This window comes from Gymnoscopelus microlampas, assembly GCF_963454915.1.
Source record: "Gymnoscopelus microlampas genome assembly, chromosome: 13".
Lineage (NCBI taxonomy): Eukaryota > Metazoa > Chordata > Actinopteri > Myctophiformes > Myctophidae > Gymnoscopelus > Gymnoscopelus microlampas.
In genome coordinates, this window is record NC_139950.1 from 27,503,155 (window position 1) to 27,520,566 (window position 17,412).

General features: G+C 39.2%; 1 protein-coding gene across 2 annotated transcripts in view; it reads left to right on the top strand.

Moving 5' to 3' along the window:
* The window catches only part of hnrnpll (heterogeneous nuclear ribonucleoprotein L like), a 30,837-nt gene extending 23,907 nt beyond the window's left edge, over positions 1 to 6,930 (top strand). Inside the window, exons 9-14 of one of the 2 annotated variants that reach the window (XM_084076935.1) lie at positions 1,051 to 1,271; positions 2,169 to 2,290; positions 2,722 to 2,923; positions 3,697 to 3,754; positions 4,356 to 4,454; positions 6,105 to 6,930. In XM_084076935.1, coding sequence (XP_083933061.1) covers positions 1,051 to 1,271; positions 2,169 to 2,290; positions 2,722 to 2,923; positions 3,697 to 3,754; positions 4,356 to 4,454; positions 6,105 to 6,160 — 758 coding nt within the window. In that variant the 3' untranslated portion in view covers positions 6,161 to 6,930. The remainder of the gene's footprint in view (positions 1 to 1,050; positions 1,272 to 2,168; positions 2,291 to 2,721; positions 2,924 to 3,696; positions 3,755 to 4,355; positions 4,455 to 6,104) is intronic. The other variant, XM_084076936.1, reaches the window with a different exon arrangement.
* Positions 6,931 to 17,412: the final 10,482 nt, after the last annotated feature.

Here is a 17,412-nt window from a genome sequence, read left to right on the forward strand (position 1 = left end):
TGTAGACAATAAAGTGTTGAAGCGTTAATTACAAAACGGTCTCATCAATTGTCAGTAAGGAGCCACAGTAGCACTCAGTATGTTACAGTGACATCGTTTTTAAGATATTTTGCCTTTTAATTGATATGGTACAGTGGAGATTGACAAGAAACAGGAGAGAGAGATGGGTAGAGACATGCAGCAAAAATCGTCGGGAACGGGACTCGAACCTGCGATGCGCTGTCAGGCTAAATTAGAGCCTAAGTGCCCGGGCCGACAAAGTATAATTTTAACTTATACGGTTTCATTATCATTTTTGCCCTGGGTTATGAGCTCTGTAGTCACTTTTGCGGTCCCAAGTCTGCATGTTCTTGAATGCAAAGAGACACTCACATTCATGCTTATTGCTTTTGATTGGAATCCTTAAGGCATTCTTTTGTGCTCTGGCAGACAGGAGTTTCCTGCACTTACAGTAAATGACTTGGAGAGGATAGGTTCCCGAGTGAAAGAGAAAAGAGGCCTTTCATGTCATTGATTAAGGGTGTCAAAAACAGAGTGGGAGGAAGAGGAATAAGGGCATTGTGAGAAAGGGACATACTATGAGAATGCGTGTGGTTGTATGTGCATGAGCTGACTAAAGGCTGAAAGCACTACAAACCTTAGGGTGGAATGAATAAGCGTTCGATGTCCTGTAGGTCTCTGAATGAAACTCTCTGTGAGCCATACGGTGCATATACATACACTGCATACAATATAGGAGTCAGCAGGTTAGAATGGCAATCAGATGACCATCACATACTGTGTGTGCTACAATTTCCAAATCACTGTAGACTTTGCTTTAAGATACTTACATAAATGTGGCCCATAAGTAGGCAACATTTTGGGGAATATACAGTAGCCTTTGTACAGTAGCTAGTACTTAGCCTGGAATCCAGACTGATTCGCTACGTTTGTCTTTTTCTCTCTTTGCTACTCAGTCTGGCCAGGGTCCTATGTGACTCATATTTCAATTACGTAGACAAGTCAGGAAGTGAAAAGAAATTCACCTAGGCCTTTCTCTGTTTCACCCAGGCTCACCCTGCCCCCTGCTGCCTCTGCCTGGTGGTAACAGCAGGTACAAACTCAACTCGGACGCCCCAGATGTGGTCTCCTACCCTCTACCCCAATCATCCTCTTCCAGCTATTCTGGCCACGCTCCCAGTTCTGTTGCTATGGTGAGCGGCCTCCACTCATCCAAGATGAACTGCACGCGCATCTTCAACCTCTTCTGCCTGTATGGTAACATTGAAAAGGTGGGTGGATGATGGGATCACTTTTTGATTGATTGATTGATTGATTGATTGAATACTTTGTTAGTCAGAAATGTAAACAGCACAAGGTACAGTCAGACATTAAGGCTAAAAGGATAACACAAAAAAGTCCTGGGGACTTGTTTCCATTGTGGAAATAAAATGCATACCGATGAGCAGGTTGTTGCCTTGCATGGTTGCCTCTGCTGTAACTGTTTTGAATGGGTGAATGTAATGCACATTGTAAGTGTTTTGGATAAATGCGCTACAGAAATGCAGACCATTTATCATACCCAGCACATACTCTTTACATGAGAACACACTTTTACACATTTTCAATATGGTCTACCCTGAGATCAGCAGACTGGCACAGTATTGTCTATCCACTACATTTTGCGAAGCTGATATATACCTAATATGCAGTATACAGCAAAGGTGGGCAACCAACTCTTTTTGATCTACCAGGTGATCAGATTGGGCAATTGAGGCGATCAAAAATAACCAATATTAACCATTATTGTTTGTTGTGCATAAAACTCTTCTCCCCAGATAGTCAAAAGTCTAGTCTTACCCTCGTTATTCATATTAATTTATTCATTTTGTTATGTTTTATTATTAAAGTATTGACTTATTCTATGCTTCTATAGTATAGTAAGACAAAAGCATTGGTGGTTTTCACTGTCTGGCACTGGGTGGTGAACACACCAGGCTTGCGAACGGCTATGTGATATGCCCAAAAAGGTTGCCTGCCCCTGCTGTAATAAAACTGCCCATTAAAGCATTGGTATAGTATTTGTTTATGTCACTGGGAATTATAATAATTATGTTATATAAAATTCTAAAAAGCAACAATAAATGTTTTTGTCCATTTCCTGTTCCACTTTCTGTGTGATATGCTAGGTGAAGTTCATGAAGAGTGTCCCTGGGACAGCGCTGGTGGAGATGGGAGATGAATACGCAGTGGACCGTGCCATCACACACCTCAACAGCATCAAGCTGTTTGGAAAAAGGCTCAATGTATGGTGAGTACAGGAATCACACCCATAAGGGTACATTGCTACACTCAGAGTTCAATGAACCCATTAAGGAAAAAAAAAAAGACACTTTTTTTTAAATATCAGATCTGCAAGCTCATAGTGCGGCAGGAAGTGACGCGCTATGAGCTTATATATCTGCTATTTTTTAATAGCCAAAGTATGGTTAAAGTGGTTAGAATGATTGTGACACTATTTTAACTATTAAAATGACACAGATGCTTTCCCGGTTTTAATAGGTTAACACACTCATTTACTTACACACACACACACACACACACACACACACACACACACACACACACACACACACACACACACACACACACACACACACACACACACACACACACACACACACACACACACATACACACATACACATACATGGTCTAATCGGATCTTGTACGTATGTCCAGTGTGTCTAAGCAGCATGCAGTGATTCCTAGCCAGGTCTTTGAGCTGGAGGACGGTAGCAGCAGTTATAAGGACTTTGCGATGACCAGGAACAATCGCTTCAGCAGTGTCGGCCAGGCGTCCAAGAACATCATCCAGCCCCCGTCTGCTGTACTGCACTACTACAATGTACCGCCCTGCATCTCAGAGGACCATCTGCTGAGAGTAAGTTCACATCTATCCTCGTTAACGTTTGTGATCAAAATGAAAATAAAACTTCTAGCAAGATTACGTGTTATTGTCGAGCAAAGCTGCCAATGCATTTTCCTTTTATATTAATATAAACGATAAACATTTTGTTTTCTATTTGCTGATTCCTATTTTCTCAACCACACGATTGCTTGAATAATTGTATATAGTTGTCCCACTGGTATTTATATTACCACACAGTAAAATCCTCTGTGTTCATTTAACTCTGTAAAATGTTGTTCAAATAGTTCCAAATGGACCATTGCGGGTCACTTTTCTTCCATTTGGACATTCTCAGAGTTAAATTAACACTCAGGATTTTACAGGATTGTACTATCACTGGACTGGATTTATAACTGATGGAACTGGTGAGTCTCTAGACACTGGTGAGGTACAGAAGCAACCAGGTTCCTAGTGTAAGAAACACACACGGTCTTGGTCTCTTCCGCCTTCATTACTGGATGATCATTTATTAAAGATTGTACTGTAGGGGTGCAAAAGTTAATCGGACTAACCAATATGTTTATGAAAAAATAATGCATTTTAATGAAATAATCGATTTGGGGAGAGTTGCCTTAGCTACCTTAAATAGCAATAATTCAAAAATGATGATCACATAATAATCACATTAATTGATTTAGTTAGTTAGTCTGATTTTTCAATTAATCAAAAATAATAGACTAATCGCTAAGAAAATAATCAATAGATGCAGCCCTAACAGAGTGATGATCTGATGTGTGTTTTTACAGCTCTGCTCTGAGCATGATGTGCCTGGCTTTGTCAAGTTCAAGATGTTTGATGCAAAGCGTAAGTTGTTCAACTAATTCTTTACTTACTTACTTAATTAAGTTTAGAAAGAGAACAGCTAAATTCAGTCAAGAAATTAAATCAGCTTAAGTGGCCGTCCAGCCGTGCTGTTAATGCCAATAAAGCATGGTTTGCTGTGCTTTATTAGTTGCTATGCCAACATTTGTTGCATTCAGGGAGCATGATAGCCACTGTTTTCTTTCTTTGTCCTGTCTTTATTATTATAGGTATATGACTGATAAACTTATACATTGTGTAAAATAAATAATATCCTTGAAGACATACTTGATTATGAGTACTACAGTAACATTTTCAATTACATTTTATTATAGCGCCGAATCACAAGTTGTCTTAAGACACTTTACAGTACACTTTGAGCAGAGACTTTACGCCGACTCTGAAGCATTGCTTTGTGATTGTAGCAGGGAAAAAAGCAGGAAGAAACCTCAGTCAGAACCAGGCTCTAGGGTGGTCGGCCATCTGCCATGACCAAGGCACTAAGGCAGATGACCTTGACTTAAACATATCTGACACTCTTCTTTATTGTTCCTCTTCTCCCGTCCTCTCTTTTCTTCTTTTCTCCTCTGTCTGTTTTCTGCAGCCTCCTCTAAGACGATCTCTGGCTTGTTGGAGATGGACGGCAAGACTCAGGCGGTGGAGGTCCTGACAGTCCTCAACCACTACCAGATTAGAATCCCCAGTAAGTGTGTTCTACTCTACTGCATGTGTCTGAGAGAGTGGGAGCTTGTACATCATGGGTGGGCAACCACCTCTTTTTGATCTACCAGGTAATCAGATTGGGCTATTGAGGTGATCAATTGAGTTGTTCAAAAACAACCATTATTAACCATTATTGTTTGACATGAAACATCTCTCCCCAGATAGTCAGAATTTACGGTATCTCACGTTTATTATTCATATGAAATTATTAACGCACTCTTTCTTAAGCTTTATTATTATTATTAACCACTTAAGCCCTATATAATGTACTTCCTCATAGAAAAAAAATAGCTACAGTTGATGTATTACATTAGGGTCTGCTGTAGAACTGCTATTTTTTAAACATTTTTGACATGCCCAACATTTGGATGCCAGGTTGAAAGTTGTTAAATCGCTGACTCATTTTATTCTTATTCTAATTAGCAGCCTATGACTTTGATGGCCTTAGATCCTCAGGCAGGGTGTTGTAGAGCCTAGATGCCGGGGCCACAAAAGGCTGATTACGCAAGGTGACAAGGCGAGTTTTGGCAACAACCAAAAGAGCCCTACCCGAAGATCTAAGGCTGCGCCAGCAGGCTCATACGGGACCCGCATATCTGAAATGCAACTGGGAGCCTGGCCTTGCAAGGCTTTAAAAGTCATCAGTAAAATAAATCCTGAAACTCACCGGCAACCAATAAAGAGAAGCTAGGAAAGGTGATCAGTGATGGTCACGTTTCTTAGACTTCGTTAATAAACTAGCGGCAGAATTTTGTACCATTTGGAATCTGGGGATAGCCTTTTTGCTGAGCCCTGAGTTGCAGTAATCTAGGCGTGAGGAAATGCAGGCATGACTTACCTTTTCAAGGTGTGCATGACAAGAAAGACTTACTTTGTGCGATATGTTTCACTTCAAAGAAACATGATTGTACAACCTTAGTCACTTTACCATCAAAGGACAAATCAAACATCAGTCAAACATCACACCTACTGTAGATTACGGGCTGCAATCCTAACATTGTCTGACAAGCTGCCCAGGTGAGACTGGATGGCCTAATAGGAGGATCTCAGATTTGTCTCGTTAAGCTGGGGAAAGTTCTGGGAAATCCACTTAATGTACGAGAGTCATGTGAGGATCCGGGATATATTGCATACCGCATCACCAGATTTGAGTGGGATGTAAAATAAAATCTGCATAACAATACAAATGTAATATATAGTAAATAGTATAGTTACAAGACGTGATAATAAGATACGCCTTTATTGATCCTTGTGGGGAAATTCAGGTGTCGTAACAGCAACAGCCTCCCATGCCTTTAACATAATTTGCTAACCTGCAACCCAAATACACATAACGGCTGATTAATATTTTGTTGAGCGCCAGGGTCACGCACCGAAAATTGCTTATCGACAAGCTTGTGAGCTACGTATAATAAAATGTGCAACTGAATAACTCGGGCTTAATGTGTAGTCATATCTGTGAAGTTAATGTTCTCATGTTATGTCCCACATAATGAACTGACATAAGTGCGTGTGTGTGTGTGTGTGTGTGTGTGTGTGTGTGTGTGTGTGTGTGTGTGTGTGTGTGTGTGTGTATGTATGCCTTTGTGTACACTGCCACACTCTGTCACTGTATCTCCTGTCGTTTCAGATGGTTCCAACCCATACACCCTGAAGCTGTGTTTCTCCACTTCATCCCATTTATAAAAAATAAGATAAAATGAACCAGAGCAGCAAGTATGCAGTCAGAAGCCTGCACACTGTCTGAGCTCAGACAGCCCAAGAGATGGATAACAGAAAGACAGAAAGGGGGTCAAATGGAAAACAAAAAACGTAGAGCGTTATGAGGAAGAGAAAAAAGTACTGGGAAGCTGAACCAATGAAAAGCTGTACACATGAAAATGGGAAAAGCAAAGAAGACAAGAAGACCAGCTCAAAAACATCAAGCCACTGGAAGGCCATCTTCTGTTGGTTCGTTCATTTGTTGTCATTCTTAGCACTGATACAAAGAGACATAAAATCTAAAACACTTTCCCTATCCAATCATACTGTAACTAAGTATAACTTTGGTGAAGGACAAATGGCTGATTTGTTGATGGGCAAAAATATGCTCATTTTTTTTTTTATTATTATTATTATTAGGTTTGTGGTGATTATAGATGTCTAGGTGATGGTGATATTAAGTACTTGTAAGATGTCTTATTTTTAAGAATTCACATTATGTTACTTTTAAGCGCTGACTTGGGGTCACTTCCCACCCCCTTTCTGAATTTGCAAAACTGACCCAATTAAGTTATCCTCAGGCAGAAGTGTTCAAACTCGGAGGTGCACCTCCCCTGGGGGACACCAGAGTGTTTCAAGAGACGTGCAGGGACATGAGGGGGGACTTTTTTTCTTGAATGAAAACATTTACAGTTATAACGTAAATACACCTTTTCTGCCTGTACAATAAATAAAACACATGCCTTGCTTTGGAATGTTCAGTAAACTATTGTTTGACAACTCGGATCGCACAAACCTGCTTTGGCTACACACACACACACACACACACACACACACATACACACACACACACACACACTGCACACAGATTCACAATCGCATGCAACTTCATATGTATATACCTATATACTGTATATACTTATCACATACATAGCCTTTATCTGCCCTGTGTGAGGGGAGTAATAAAAGGACAGCGGGTGATAAGATTGTGCTGATTGGTCAGCAGCCATATCTTCCCTAGGGGTTATATGGCAGCTGACTAATTGGCACAGCTAAAGTTCCACTGTGCTGAACTGGCACTATTGCTGAATCAGTTTCCAATTTACTGGAAATACATTTGGTACAAGAAGTAATTGTAAAGAATGATGTAAGGATTGAGAGGAGATTCTTATTATGTTTTGACCAAATGCCACACAGCAGCTGAGGAAAATCATCACTGTCTCATCCACAGCTAGATTGGCGCAGGGACTTGTCTCTACATCAGTGGTTCCCAAACGTTTTAATTTCAAGGACCCCCATAACTCTGAGAGTCACAGACCTGTAAGGGTCCATTTGGAACCCCCTCAAGGAAACCTGAGGGTCCCTGGACACCACTTTGAGAACCTCTGCTCTACATTGATCCTTGGGCAGGGGTCTACTGCTTCCAGCTGTCACGCACAGCTGCTATATTGCCATCTCCCAAAAAAGAATCTCAAAGTAGGTAAAAATTAAGATTTTCCCTGCAAATAAGTAGTCTCTCCCAAATCTTAGGTGAAATGTATTTGGGGCTGGCACTTTACATACACACAAGCATGCAATGCTCATTTGGTATGTTCTTGCACTCTATTTCAATGACGTGACGCGCACGTTGCTTAACACCTACACTGCAAGTCACACAATGGACAATTGATATGCATCTAGGGTTATTCCTATGTTAATTCACTAGGTGTGAGTCGGAAGCCTTTGAAAACTTTGTTGAGGTGCGAATTTAAAGTAGTTTTAAATCTATGCGTGTGCCTGCGTGTGCTCCTGGTCAAATAGGTTCCGGCACGGCGAGCAAGGCCGTCCAGTGAGCATTGCACCCCTGCATACAGCATGGTACATTACAGTAAGTACTGCAGATATTGACTAGCATATCTGGTTAACACCTATCTCACCATTTTTTTTTTCACACTGTTGCTCTGCTATGCATTAAGCCTAATTTATATTATGTCATACTATGGCTGTTGGCATGTGAAACTGTCATATGACAAAGTATAAATGAGGCTTTTGATGTTTACATTCAGTTTGGTTTATACTTTGTCAGTGATTAGTTCTACTGTTATTTCCCTCCTGTAAATACCAACTGTAAATATAGTTGACCTCATTTGTCAAACCATTGTTTAAAATTAATGCATTCAGTTCAGTTTATATCTGCCATGATGGAGGCCAATTTTCATTACAGGGATATGGATATATTTCTTAAAAGGACCATATTGGTGATATGGCATGTTATACTAATTTACTATGAGTCACGTTATAGACTTTACATTACTGATGACAATTTTCGTTAAGTATACCGTTTTTATTTTGGAATCATTACCTGATTTCCTGTTTGTTCTGCATGATGAAGTCATACATGTTAGAAATGTGTTAATAAAACGTTTTCTCCAGGGACTACGATTGGCTAGAGTCTAGCCGATCATAGTCACTGGAGAGCCAGAGTGTCCGACATATTCACTGGTACTCACAATACGCTGGGACTGTGTCAAGCCAGATTATAGCCCTGTCAGATATATTCGCTGGTAGCTACAATAAGTGGGTATTGTTTCAAGTCAGATATAGCCCTGTCCGACATATTTGCTGGTAATTTATACATGGGTATTGTGTCAAGACCGACCACCAAACATGTTCCATGGTTAGTCACCCAATAGTGATTCCTGGGGCATGGGGTCGGACAACATCACTGGTTACGGTCTTGCTGGACACCCTTGCTGTGAGATAGTTCCCAGTTAACAAGTTAGATTGTTTTTACTTTCAGTTGCATTAAAATGCTATAACACTGAGGAACAGTGACCTAATTTTCACTGTTGGAATATTCCTACCTAACTCAAGTTTCAAATCTCTGCAAGTTGGTTTTCATAATACAAAAATGTATGGAAACCGATGACCAAAAACAAAAAGTATACGTTTGGGAAATGGTCACCAGTAATGTCAAGTACATTACAGTATAGTCTTTGTGTTAACATGCAATACAACTAGTATGGTTCTTTGACCTTGGGATGGATACTGGTCGGATTAAAGGAATTGATCTGCTCTTGTTTGTAAGTTTACATCCAGAGAGTCCCTTTCTACAAGTGTTAATTAGGTGTGGGCCATGGGCAATTTACCATCCTACCTGAAGGAATTAATTTTGCATTGGTTTCAAAGTAGTGTAATAGTTTCACAAGGTATGAATGTGATTTCATTAGCCTGTCCATTCTGCAAAGACGTTTGTGAGAACAAAATCTCTTTACACTTGATATTAACATGCATCTTGTTTGTATTGTGTTAAGCTGACTACACTTACACCTGGAATTAAAACACATCTTCAAATCGAAAATTTGATTTGTCTTCTGTAAAGAACATTTTTTTTCCAGTTCCTCTAATATTTATATTTACTACTGTATATTGTTTACTTTAGAACAAAGCTCGGGGGCCTATTACATGAAAGGAGAATTAAATAAGCCTGGATTTAAGTCAAATCCAGGTTTGACAAAGTCTGGCGTTCTTCTCTGTGGCTGAACAGCAGCACTGCAGCAGCTCATGGAACAGTGGCGTTCCCAGGAATTACATTTAGGGCAGGCGAGATCGTAGGGGGGGTACTCTGGGAAAACAAGTTAACAACAACACTACACACACTGACTACAAAACTGAAAAACGTTAATAAAAACAATATGCAAGTATAAACAATCAATCAATTCTTCAGCGGTGGTCTCTTCATGTTGTAGTTTAGTAATGAATGGCTCAAGCTGCTCTCAGAGCCCCTCTTATGCCAGGTGAGTACTACAGATGATGGCCCAGACCCCCACCCCTGGCACCCCTGGTACCCCATGAAGACAAAGGCATACATTTGCATCACTATATAGGCGAGGGTCGCTCTGCTGAATCGATACGGTGGTGATTAGCTGCCTGCCCGCGTGAATGGACGAGGAGGCGGGCTAATGGTCTGACGGCCACTATTCTGTTTGGATATTTTTTACTGCTTGTTTTTCAGTCAGTCTTTTACTTCATTTTCTAGGGGAGGCGAGATTTTAGCTTTGGCTATTAAAAAATAGCTGATCTACAAGCGCATGAGCTTGTAGATCTGCTACTTTTGAAAAATCTTGAAAATGTGTGCATATCTTTGAAATATATAAACATTTTTAACTCAAATCTTTGCTTCTGGGGGTCCCTGGCACAAAACATTTTCAGATGGGGGTCCGCGGCCCAATGTATATCAATTTAGGGGACCTTGGCATGAAAAAGGTTGAAAACCACTGTTCTAAATGGCAGTGGTTCACAAACTTTTTAGCTCAAGAGTCTTGAGGCTTGAGTCCCAAGACTCAAGGCCCAAAAGAGAAATTTGATGTCTCTGCGGGAGTAATTGGTTCGACTCAAGACCCAAAAGAGAAATTTGATGTCTCCCCGGAATCACACGAGGAAGTAAAATGTATAATAAGCAAGAAAGGAAACATGGCCGCAATAAATGGATCCAGGGAGAAAGCGTGGCAAAGTATTGCCAACAAATTAAATGAACAAGTCGTCCAAAAATATATACAATTTATATGCAAGTTCATAAATATATCATTCAGTTAGGCTTAAACATGAGGAATGTATAGTGAATATTGGAATTATCGCCTACTAATCTACAATGCGATAGCCTATTATATGCGCCATGCATCCAACCAATATGTCTGAGTATGTGCTCAGGAATGTGTCAAAAACAAAAAAATCGCTAGTAGTAGCAATGTTAACTAACTTAGCTGGGGTAAATGGTTTAGCTGGTGGTACCCCCCCCCCCCTCTCACATGATGTAGGCTGGTTGTATGCACTGCTGAGAGGGTGGTGGTGACATGTTCTCCAGTGTCCAACTGCTTGTAGAAATGGATCTGTACAATATATTTTTCTTCCTCTGTGTTCAAGCACGCGTTGGCTGCATCCCGTAATCCTGCAGAACTGATCAACCAGGAGCTCCCCCTCCTCACCACTGCTGTGGAGTCTGGCTCTCATGGTGAGTCACACACACCTACACACCTGTACGAATAAGATAACTGCAGTGGTGGACAAAGTACTCAGATATTTTACTTAAGTAAAAGTAGCAATACCACAATATAGAAAGTCTCTGTTTACAAGCAAAAGGCCTGTGTTCAAAAGGTTACTTGATGCTTAAAGTACCAAAAGTAAAAGTACTAATGTTTGAAAATAGCAGATCTACAAGCTCACTTGTAGATCGGCTATTTTCAAATAGCCTAGGTATAAAATAGGGCTAAAGTGGTTAAAGTATGTTTTATAATATAATATATAATATATCTCCAAAGTAACTAGTTACTAATGTTTTCAAATTAATTTTGTTGAGTATAAGTACAATATTTGCCTCTGAGATGTAATAGAGTAGAAGTAAACGTATTGACAATTGGAAATACTCCAGTAAAGTGAAAATGCCTCAAAATTGTACTTAAGTACAGTACTTGAGTACATGTACTTAGTTACTTTACACCACTGGATAATTGTGCAATGAGGTTTAACTGCTTTAATAAATCTGAGGAAACCTTGGACCATGTCATTCACTCATCTCTCCATCGCAGCTTCTTGCTCTCAGGAGAACCTGTTCCCCTGTCGTCAGCCTCCAGTACAGAGGTAAGCCCAGGCAAGGATAACTTTTATTACAGTTTGTAAAAGTGACAGCTTCATGCTCATTGTCTGATGTGACTTTGAGGTTGACATGTAAATCAGTGTGAATGTAATGTGCACTTCATTATCATCATCAATGTGTGATTATTTGTCTAATTGTTTGTTTTTAATTACATCTTTTCTTCAATAAAGCCCTGCCAACTACATCATATGGCCTGTTCCTTGGAGGAGTTGATGCAAAAAGGAGTTTAGCTAGTTATTAATTCAGTTCCTACATTGACACAATGGTATAAGAAATCAACTGTGTCATAAAAAATGAACAATACTGTAGTTTAAACAAAATGCCATACAGTCCTGTTGTTTAAAAAAAAGAAAGATATACAATGCCATAATACTTTGTTCTTGTCAGCCTAAATTGTTCACAGCACAGCTATCTATTTTTATATTTAATTCTTGTGACAACCCTGGGGGTTGTCAGGGTAACTGGTGTGGTTGTCATGGTTACTAACTTGGTGTCTGTGTTTCAGAATGATTGGAGGGCGGAGTGTGTCATCAGTGGAGATCTGGCCCACCTGGATTGTCCTCTATAAAAGAGGTAGGCTGGACTTCACTCTTGTCCTCTCTCCCACCATGAAGCTCACTGGTAGCACTCCAGCCTTTTGGATTTTGGTTGTTAAAGGACAAGACCACTTTGGTAGAGGTTTGGGTTGTGTAGTTACCTTGCCATAATGTAACTCCACAGGTGAACACGAAATCTAAAATAATTGCTCCATTGAATAGAAATTGATCACTCAAAATATGCTCCTCATTGACATTGTACGGTAAAACAGCTCTCAAAGTCACGCTTTTAGCACATAAACGAACACAAACGAACCCAAACAAAGCTGATTCAGTCAATATAGAACATCACCAAACCCAGTACTGTTTGTTTTTTTAATAAAAATGTCAACTGACTGCTGATTTTACTATTTGAAGCAAAATCAACAGGATGTTAGCATTTTTATTTAAAAAACAAATGGTACTGGGTTTGGTGGTGTTTTATATTGTCTGAATCAACTTTATTTGCGTTCGTTTGTGCTAAAAGAGTGACTTTGAGAGCTGTTTCAGCATACAATGTAATTCAATGAGGAGCATATTTTGAATTATCAATGGAGCCGAGCAATTATTTTAGATCTCTTGCCCACCTTTGGAGATGCATCATGGCAAGGTAACTACACAACCCAAACGTCTATCAAAGTGGTCTTGCCCTTTAAGCACTGTTAACCACCCCAGTATCCGTATTGTGGGGAAAGCTTTAGCAGAAAATAGCCGATCGACAAGCTCACTGCGACACGTTGTGAGCTTGTCGATCGGCTATTTTCAGCCGATTTCCCCACAATAACACAGAACAGAAATTACACTAGAATTGAGCCCTGAGGGACACCGGTTACCCACATGGGTTTTTAATAAATCATTTAAACGTTCTTTGTTTGTGTGAGTTTCCTCATTTTGTTACAAACTCAGCCGTTTGCAACAGTCTTGGTTGGTTGTTGCAATAAATACATTACATTTAAGTGGTTGGATTCAATTTACGTAATTTGTTATCCCTGAGTCACTAGAATACCTCAAAACGAAGTATGGAGCTCAGCCTATAATTGATCATTGATTTGATTGATATGCTGCATGCCATGAGTGCAAAGTAGTATTTTCTTAAACTTAATTCAATGGAGGATCTGTGGTCATAATACAGCACTGTTTGAGGAACTATAGTTAAACTTTTTTTTATGTCCAGTCCAAAGTGAGAACAATGTAGCCTACTTGATTTAACACCAAAAATACTATAGTTTTGATCATCTGAAACTAATAAGGAATTTATAAATGACAAAAAGGGTATGAATTTTAATGACATTACGAAACATCCCTCTGTTTGCTTTCAATGAAAGTGTAAATCTGGGTTCAGACTCTCAGTCAGAGTAAACGTTTTCTAACAGATGGTTTTAAACAACCTAAATCTCAGTTGTCATAATGAACCCTTTCCCTGATCATCAGAGGGTGTATCTAGTAGATTCAGTCATTCTGTCAGGGGTAGAGGTGTTTGCTGTGGATTTTCATCTTTTGACCTGTCACCTCTTGCTTTAACTTTAAATATAACCTCCAAATCCTAATTAATGTGAAAGGCCTGGTGGTGCAAGTAAAAAGCATAGGCCTTGCAAGCGGATGGTTGTGGGTTTGAATCTTGGTCAGGGAAGATCTCAATTTTTGGTCTTTTTAAGGCGAGAAGCATGGATGAAGCCCGCCGCCCTCCTCACGCCCTCTTTTAGCTCCAGTAGGAGAGGGAGGAGCATGGAGGGAGCCCACCTCCAGGGGGAGGAGCTTGATAAATTGACATATTATGCAAAGTTTTTTTTTTTTTATTGTTTTGCGAGTTAATGAGCTGTTTTTTCACATTAATTCGATCGATGTATTATTTTTTAATTGTATAGTGTTTTTTTCATTGTTTATAGTTTTTTTTTTCCATCACCAGTTTGTATTGACCACAGTTTCATTTTAGTTGTTTTACCCTTTCAGTTTTTGTTTAGTTGTTGTTTGAGTTGTTTTGAGTGAGCTTTGAACCAGGAACCCTGGGTTTATGAACCACGTATTTATCTTTTAAGCCACGCTGGCATGGAAAGTACAATCGGGAACGTCATACTTAACCCACCATATTGAATTTAGATGGACAGAGAAAATGTTCTACAGGAGGTTTGAACCCTAAACCTTCTACATTGGGACCCTGGATTTATCTCTTGAGCCACGCTGGCATGGAAAGTACAATTGGGAACGTCATACTTAACCCACCATATTGAATTTAGATGGACAGAGAAAATGTTCTACAGGAGGTTTGAACCCTAAACCTTCTTCTTTCAGACCCTGGATTTATCTCTTGAGCCACGCTGGCGTGGAAAGTATGATTGGGAACGTCATACTTAACCCACCATATTGAATTTAGATGGACGGTGAAAATGTTCTTCAGGAGTTTCGAACCTTAAACCTTCGGGATATAAACCCCCGAGTTTTCTCTTGAGCCATGGTGGCATGAAAGATGCCACTGAGAACGTAATACTTAACCCACCTTTTAGAATTTAGACGGACAATGAAGATGTTCTGTGGGAGCTTTGAATCCTACATTTTACGTTTATAAACCCTGGAATTATCTCTTGTGCTACGCTGGCATGGAAAATGCTTCGGAGGACGTAATACTTAACCCACCTTTTACAATTAGGATGGACAGTGAAAATGAGTGGCCCCCACTCTCACTTAAAGGAGCTACACCATGAATTTAAAAAATAATAATAATATTTGATATCATATTGTTTATGTCCCTCAAACGTTTTTCAAAAGGTTTGAGCCTAAATCAAGCCTCAGATATACTCATTCCAACTAACTTCTCTCTGGCTTATTAAAGCACTTTCACCTGCAATACCACATTGTCCTGTTTGGCACGGGGCGCTATTGAGCCAGTTTGTATGCATGTTATGTCCTGGTTCTGTGTGGAAAAAGTAAAAAAAAAAAAAATAAGAAAAATTAAAAAAAAAAAAAAAAAAAAAAAAAAACTTTTTTTTTTTTTTGTGATTTTTTTTTGGGGGTTAGAACTGAAAAACGGGAGGAATTGTTCCCAGACGTGACGTAGGGTGGGGGAACAAATCTGACGGACTGTTTTCAGACCAATTTACATAAAAAACACAGATAGCCTATGAAAGCCTGCATGCTCGAAGTCGGGTATTTGTTGGAACAGAAGAGAGGTGGGGGAGACCAAGAACACACAAAAATGAAGAAAAAGTTATAATTCATGGTGTAGACCCTTTAATGCGGCCCGCAGGTTAATATCAGAATACTGATATATTATTGATTTCAGCTGTTACAATTCCAAACATGCAAACATGACCCGCTTTAACTACTTCAGTCTATATTAGTAGCTTAATGACTATAGTATTAAAATTCTCTTGTCTTTTTATGTTCAATGTATTTGTATTTAAGTTAACATAAGTAGTAACTAAACATTACATTACTACTTACTAACATGAGTAGTAACTAAATGCATTTCAAATTAAATAAAAATGGCAAAAAAATAGCAAAAATAGCCGATCTACAAGCTTAAAACGCGTCGCACTGCGGCGCGTTTTTGCTACTTTTGTGTGACATAGAATGGCATAGTGAGTGTGGAAATATAGTGGCCCTCTCCATTATCAGAGTTGCCCACCCCTGAGCTAGAGATATGTTGCTTCTCAAACCAGAGGTTAGGGGTCCAAACCTAAACTCAAAATATTGAACCTAGCTCACCCCCATTCTCTCACTGAATGCCAGGCTGCCCAAAAATACACCTCACCTGACATAAAATAAAGGTGATGAGGGGACACACAGCAGGAGCTAATCAATCAATTAGGAAGTGGGACATCAAAACAAAGCGTGGGAAAAACAAAAATAAGCAAAATATACCTACACTATAGGTGTTTTTTCATGTTTGTAGCTGGCTGTAATCTTTCACTGAAGAGCATGCAGAGAAATGGTCAAATACACAACAGTTCTGTTGTGGTAAAAAATAGTCAGACCTCTGTGCCCTCCCCAGACAGTTAAAGAAATCAAATCGACGTTTCTCCCTTCAACATAACCTTGATTTTTTTTGTGTGTGACATTTTATATTATTTTTAAGCATTTCGTAATTTCTTATTTTCCTTAATCTTTTTTCTCGCATTGTTTATTCATTTGACAGCTGTTAATGTGTTTTTTTCCTTCATCAGTTTGATTCCACGTTTTTTTTTATTGAGGCATTTGAACCAGCTTTTGTTGTTGTTTTAAGTTGTTTGTTGAGTTTGAGCTTTGAACCTAGAACCTTCGGTTTATAAACCCCAGACATTATGTCTTGAGCCACGCTGGCTCAGGAAATGCAAGTGAGAACGAAATACTTACCCTAGTAGACTTTAGATGGAGAATGAAAATGTAAAATGTAAATTTGTTTTAAAATATAAAATCAAAATAGATTTTATTAGCATTATCTCTAGATGTATTTTTTTTGGCAGTCACATTGAGCGGGACATCATGCTGAGAAGATGTTTTCTAAATCATCATTATGTAAAAAAAAAACATTCCATTACACTGCAACAGAGGATTATGTTTCATGCCACATTTCATCGTTCCACAGTTTTCCTGTATATTATCATATTCTTAAGAAAAATACTGGTTTCACCAATTGACACAACCAGGTTACATCACTTGACAATGTTGCTTCTACCTTCTACAGTCAAAGTCCATAGTCTTTGCTGAAGAAAGTGTCCCTGAAAATCAAGCATGAGTGTTAATAAGGTCTAACGTGTGTGTGTGTGTGTGTGTGTGTGTGTGTGTGTGTGTGTGTGTGTGTGTGTGTGTGTGTGTGTGTGTGTGTGTGTGTGTGTGTGTGTGTGTGTGTGTGTTTGTATTTTTGTATTGTAACAATTTCAAGTGAATTAAATTATACTACTACTAGACATTAAACTACTTCTCATTCTTCACTCCTCCAAGGACCCCTGAGGGTCAGTCCACTATAATGATAAGCAGTAGTAGCAATGTGTAATTGATAGAAAATAAGTATTTTTTGGGTGAACTATTTTTTTATGTGTCTTGTTCAGGGACAC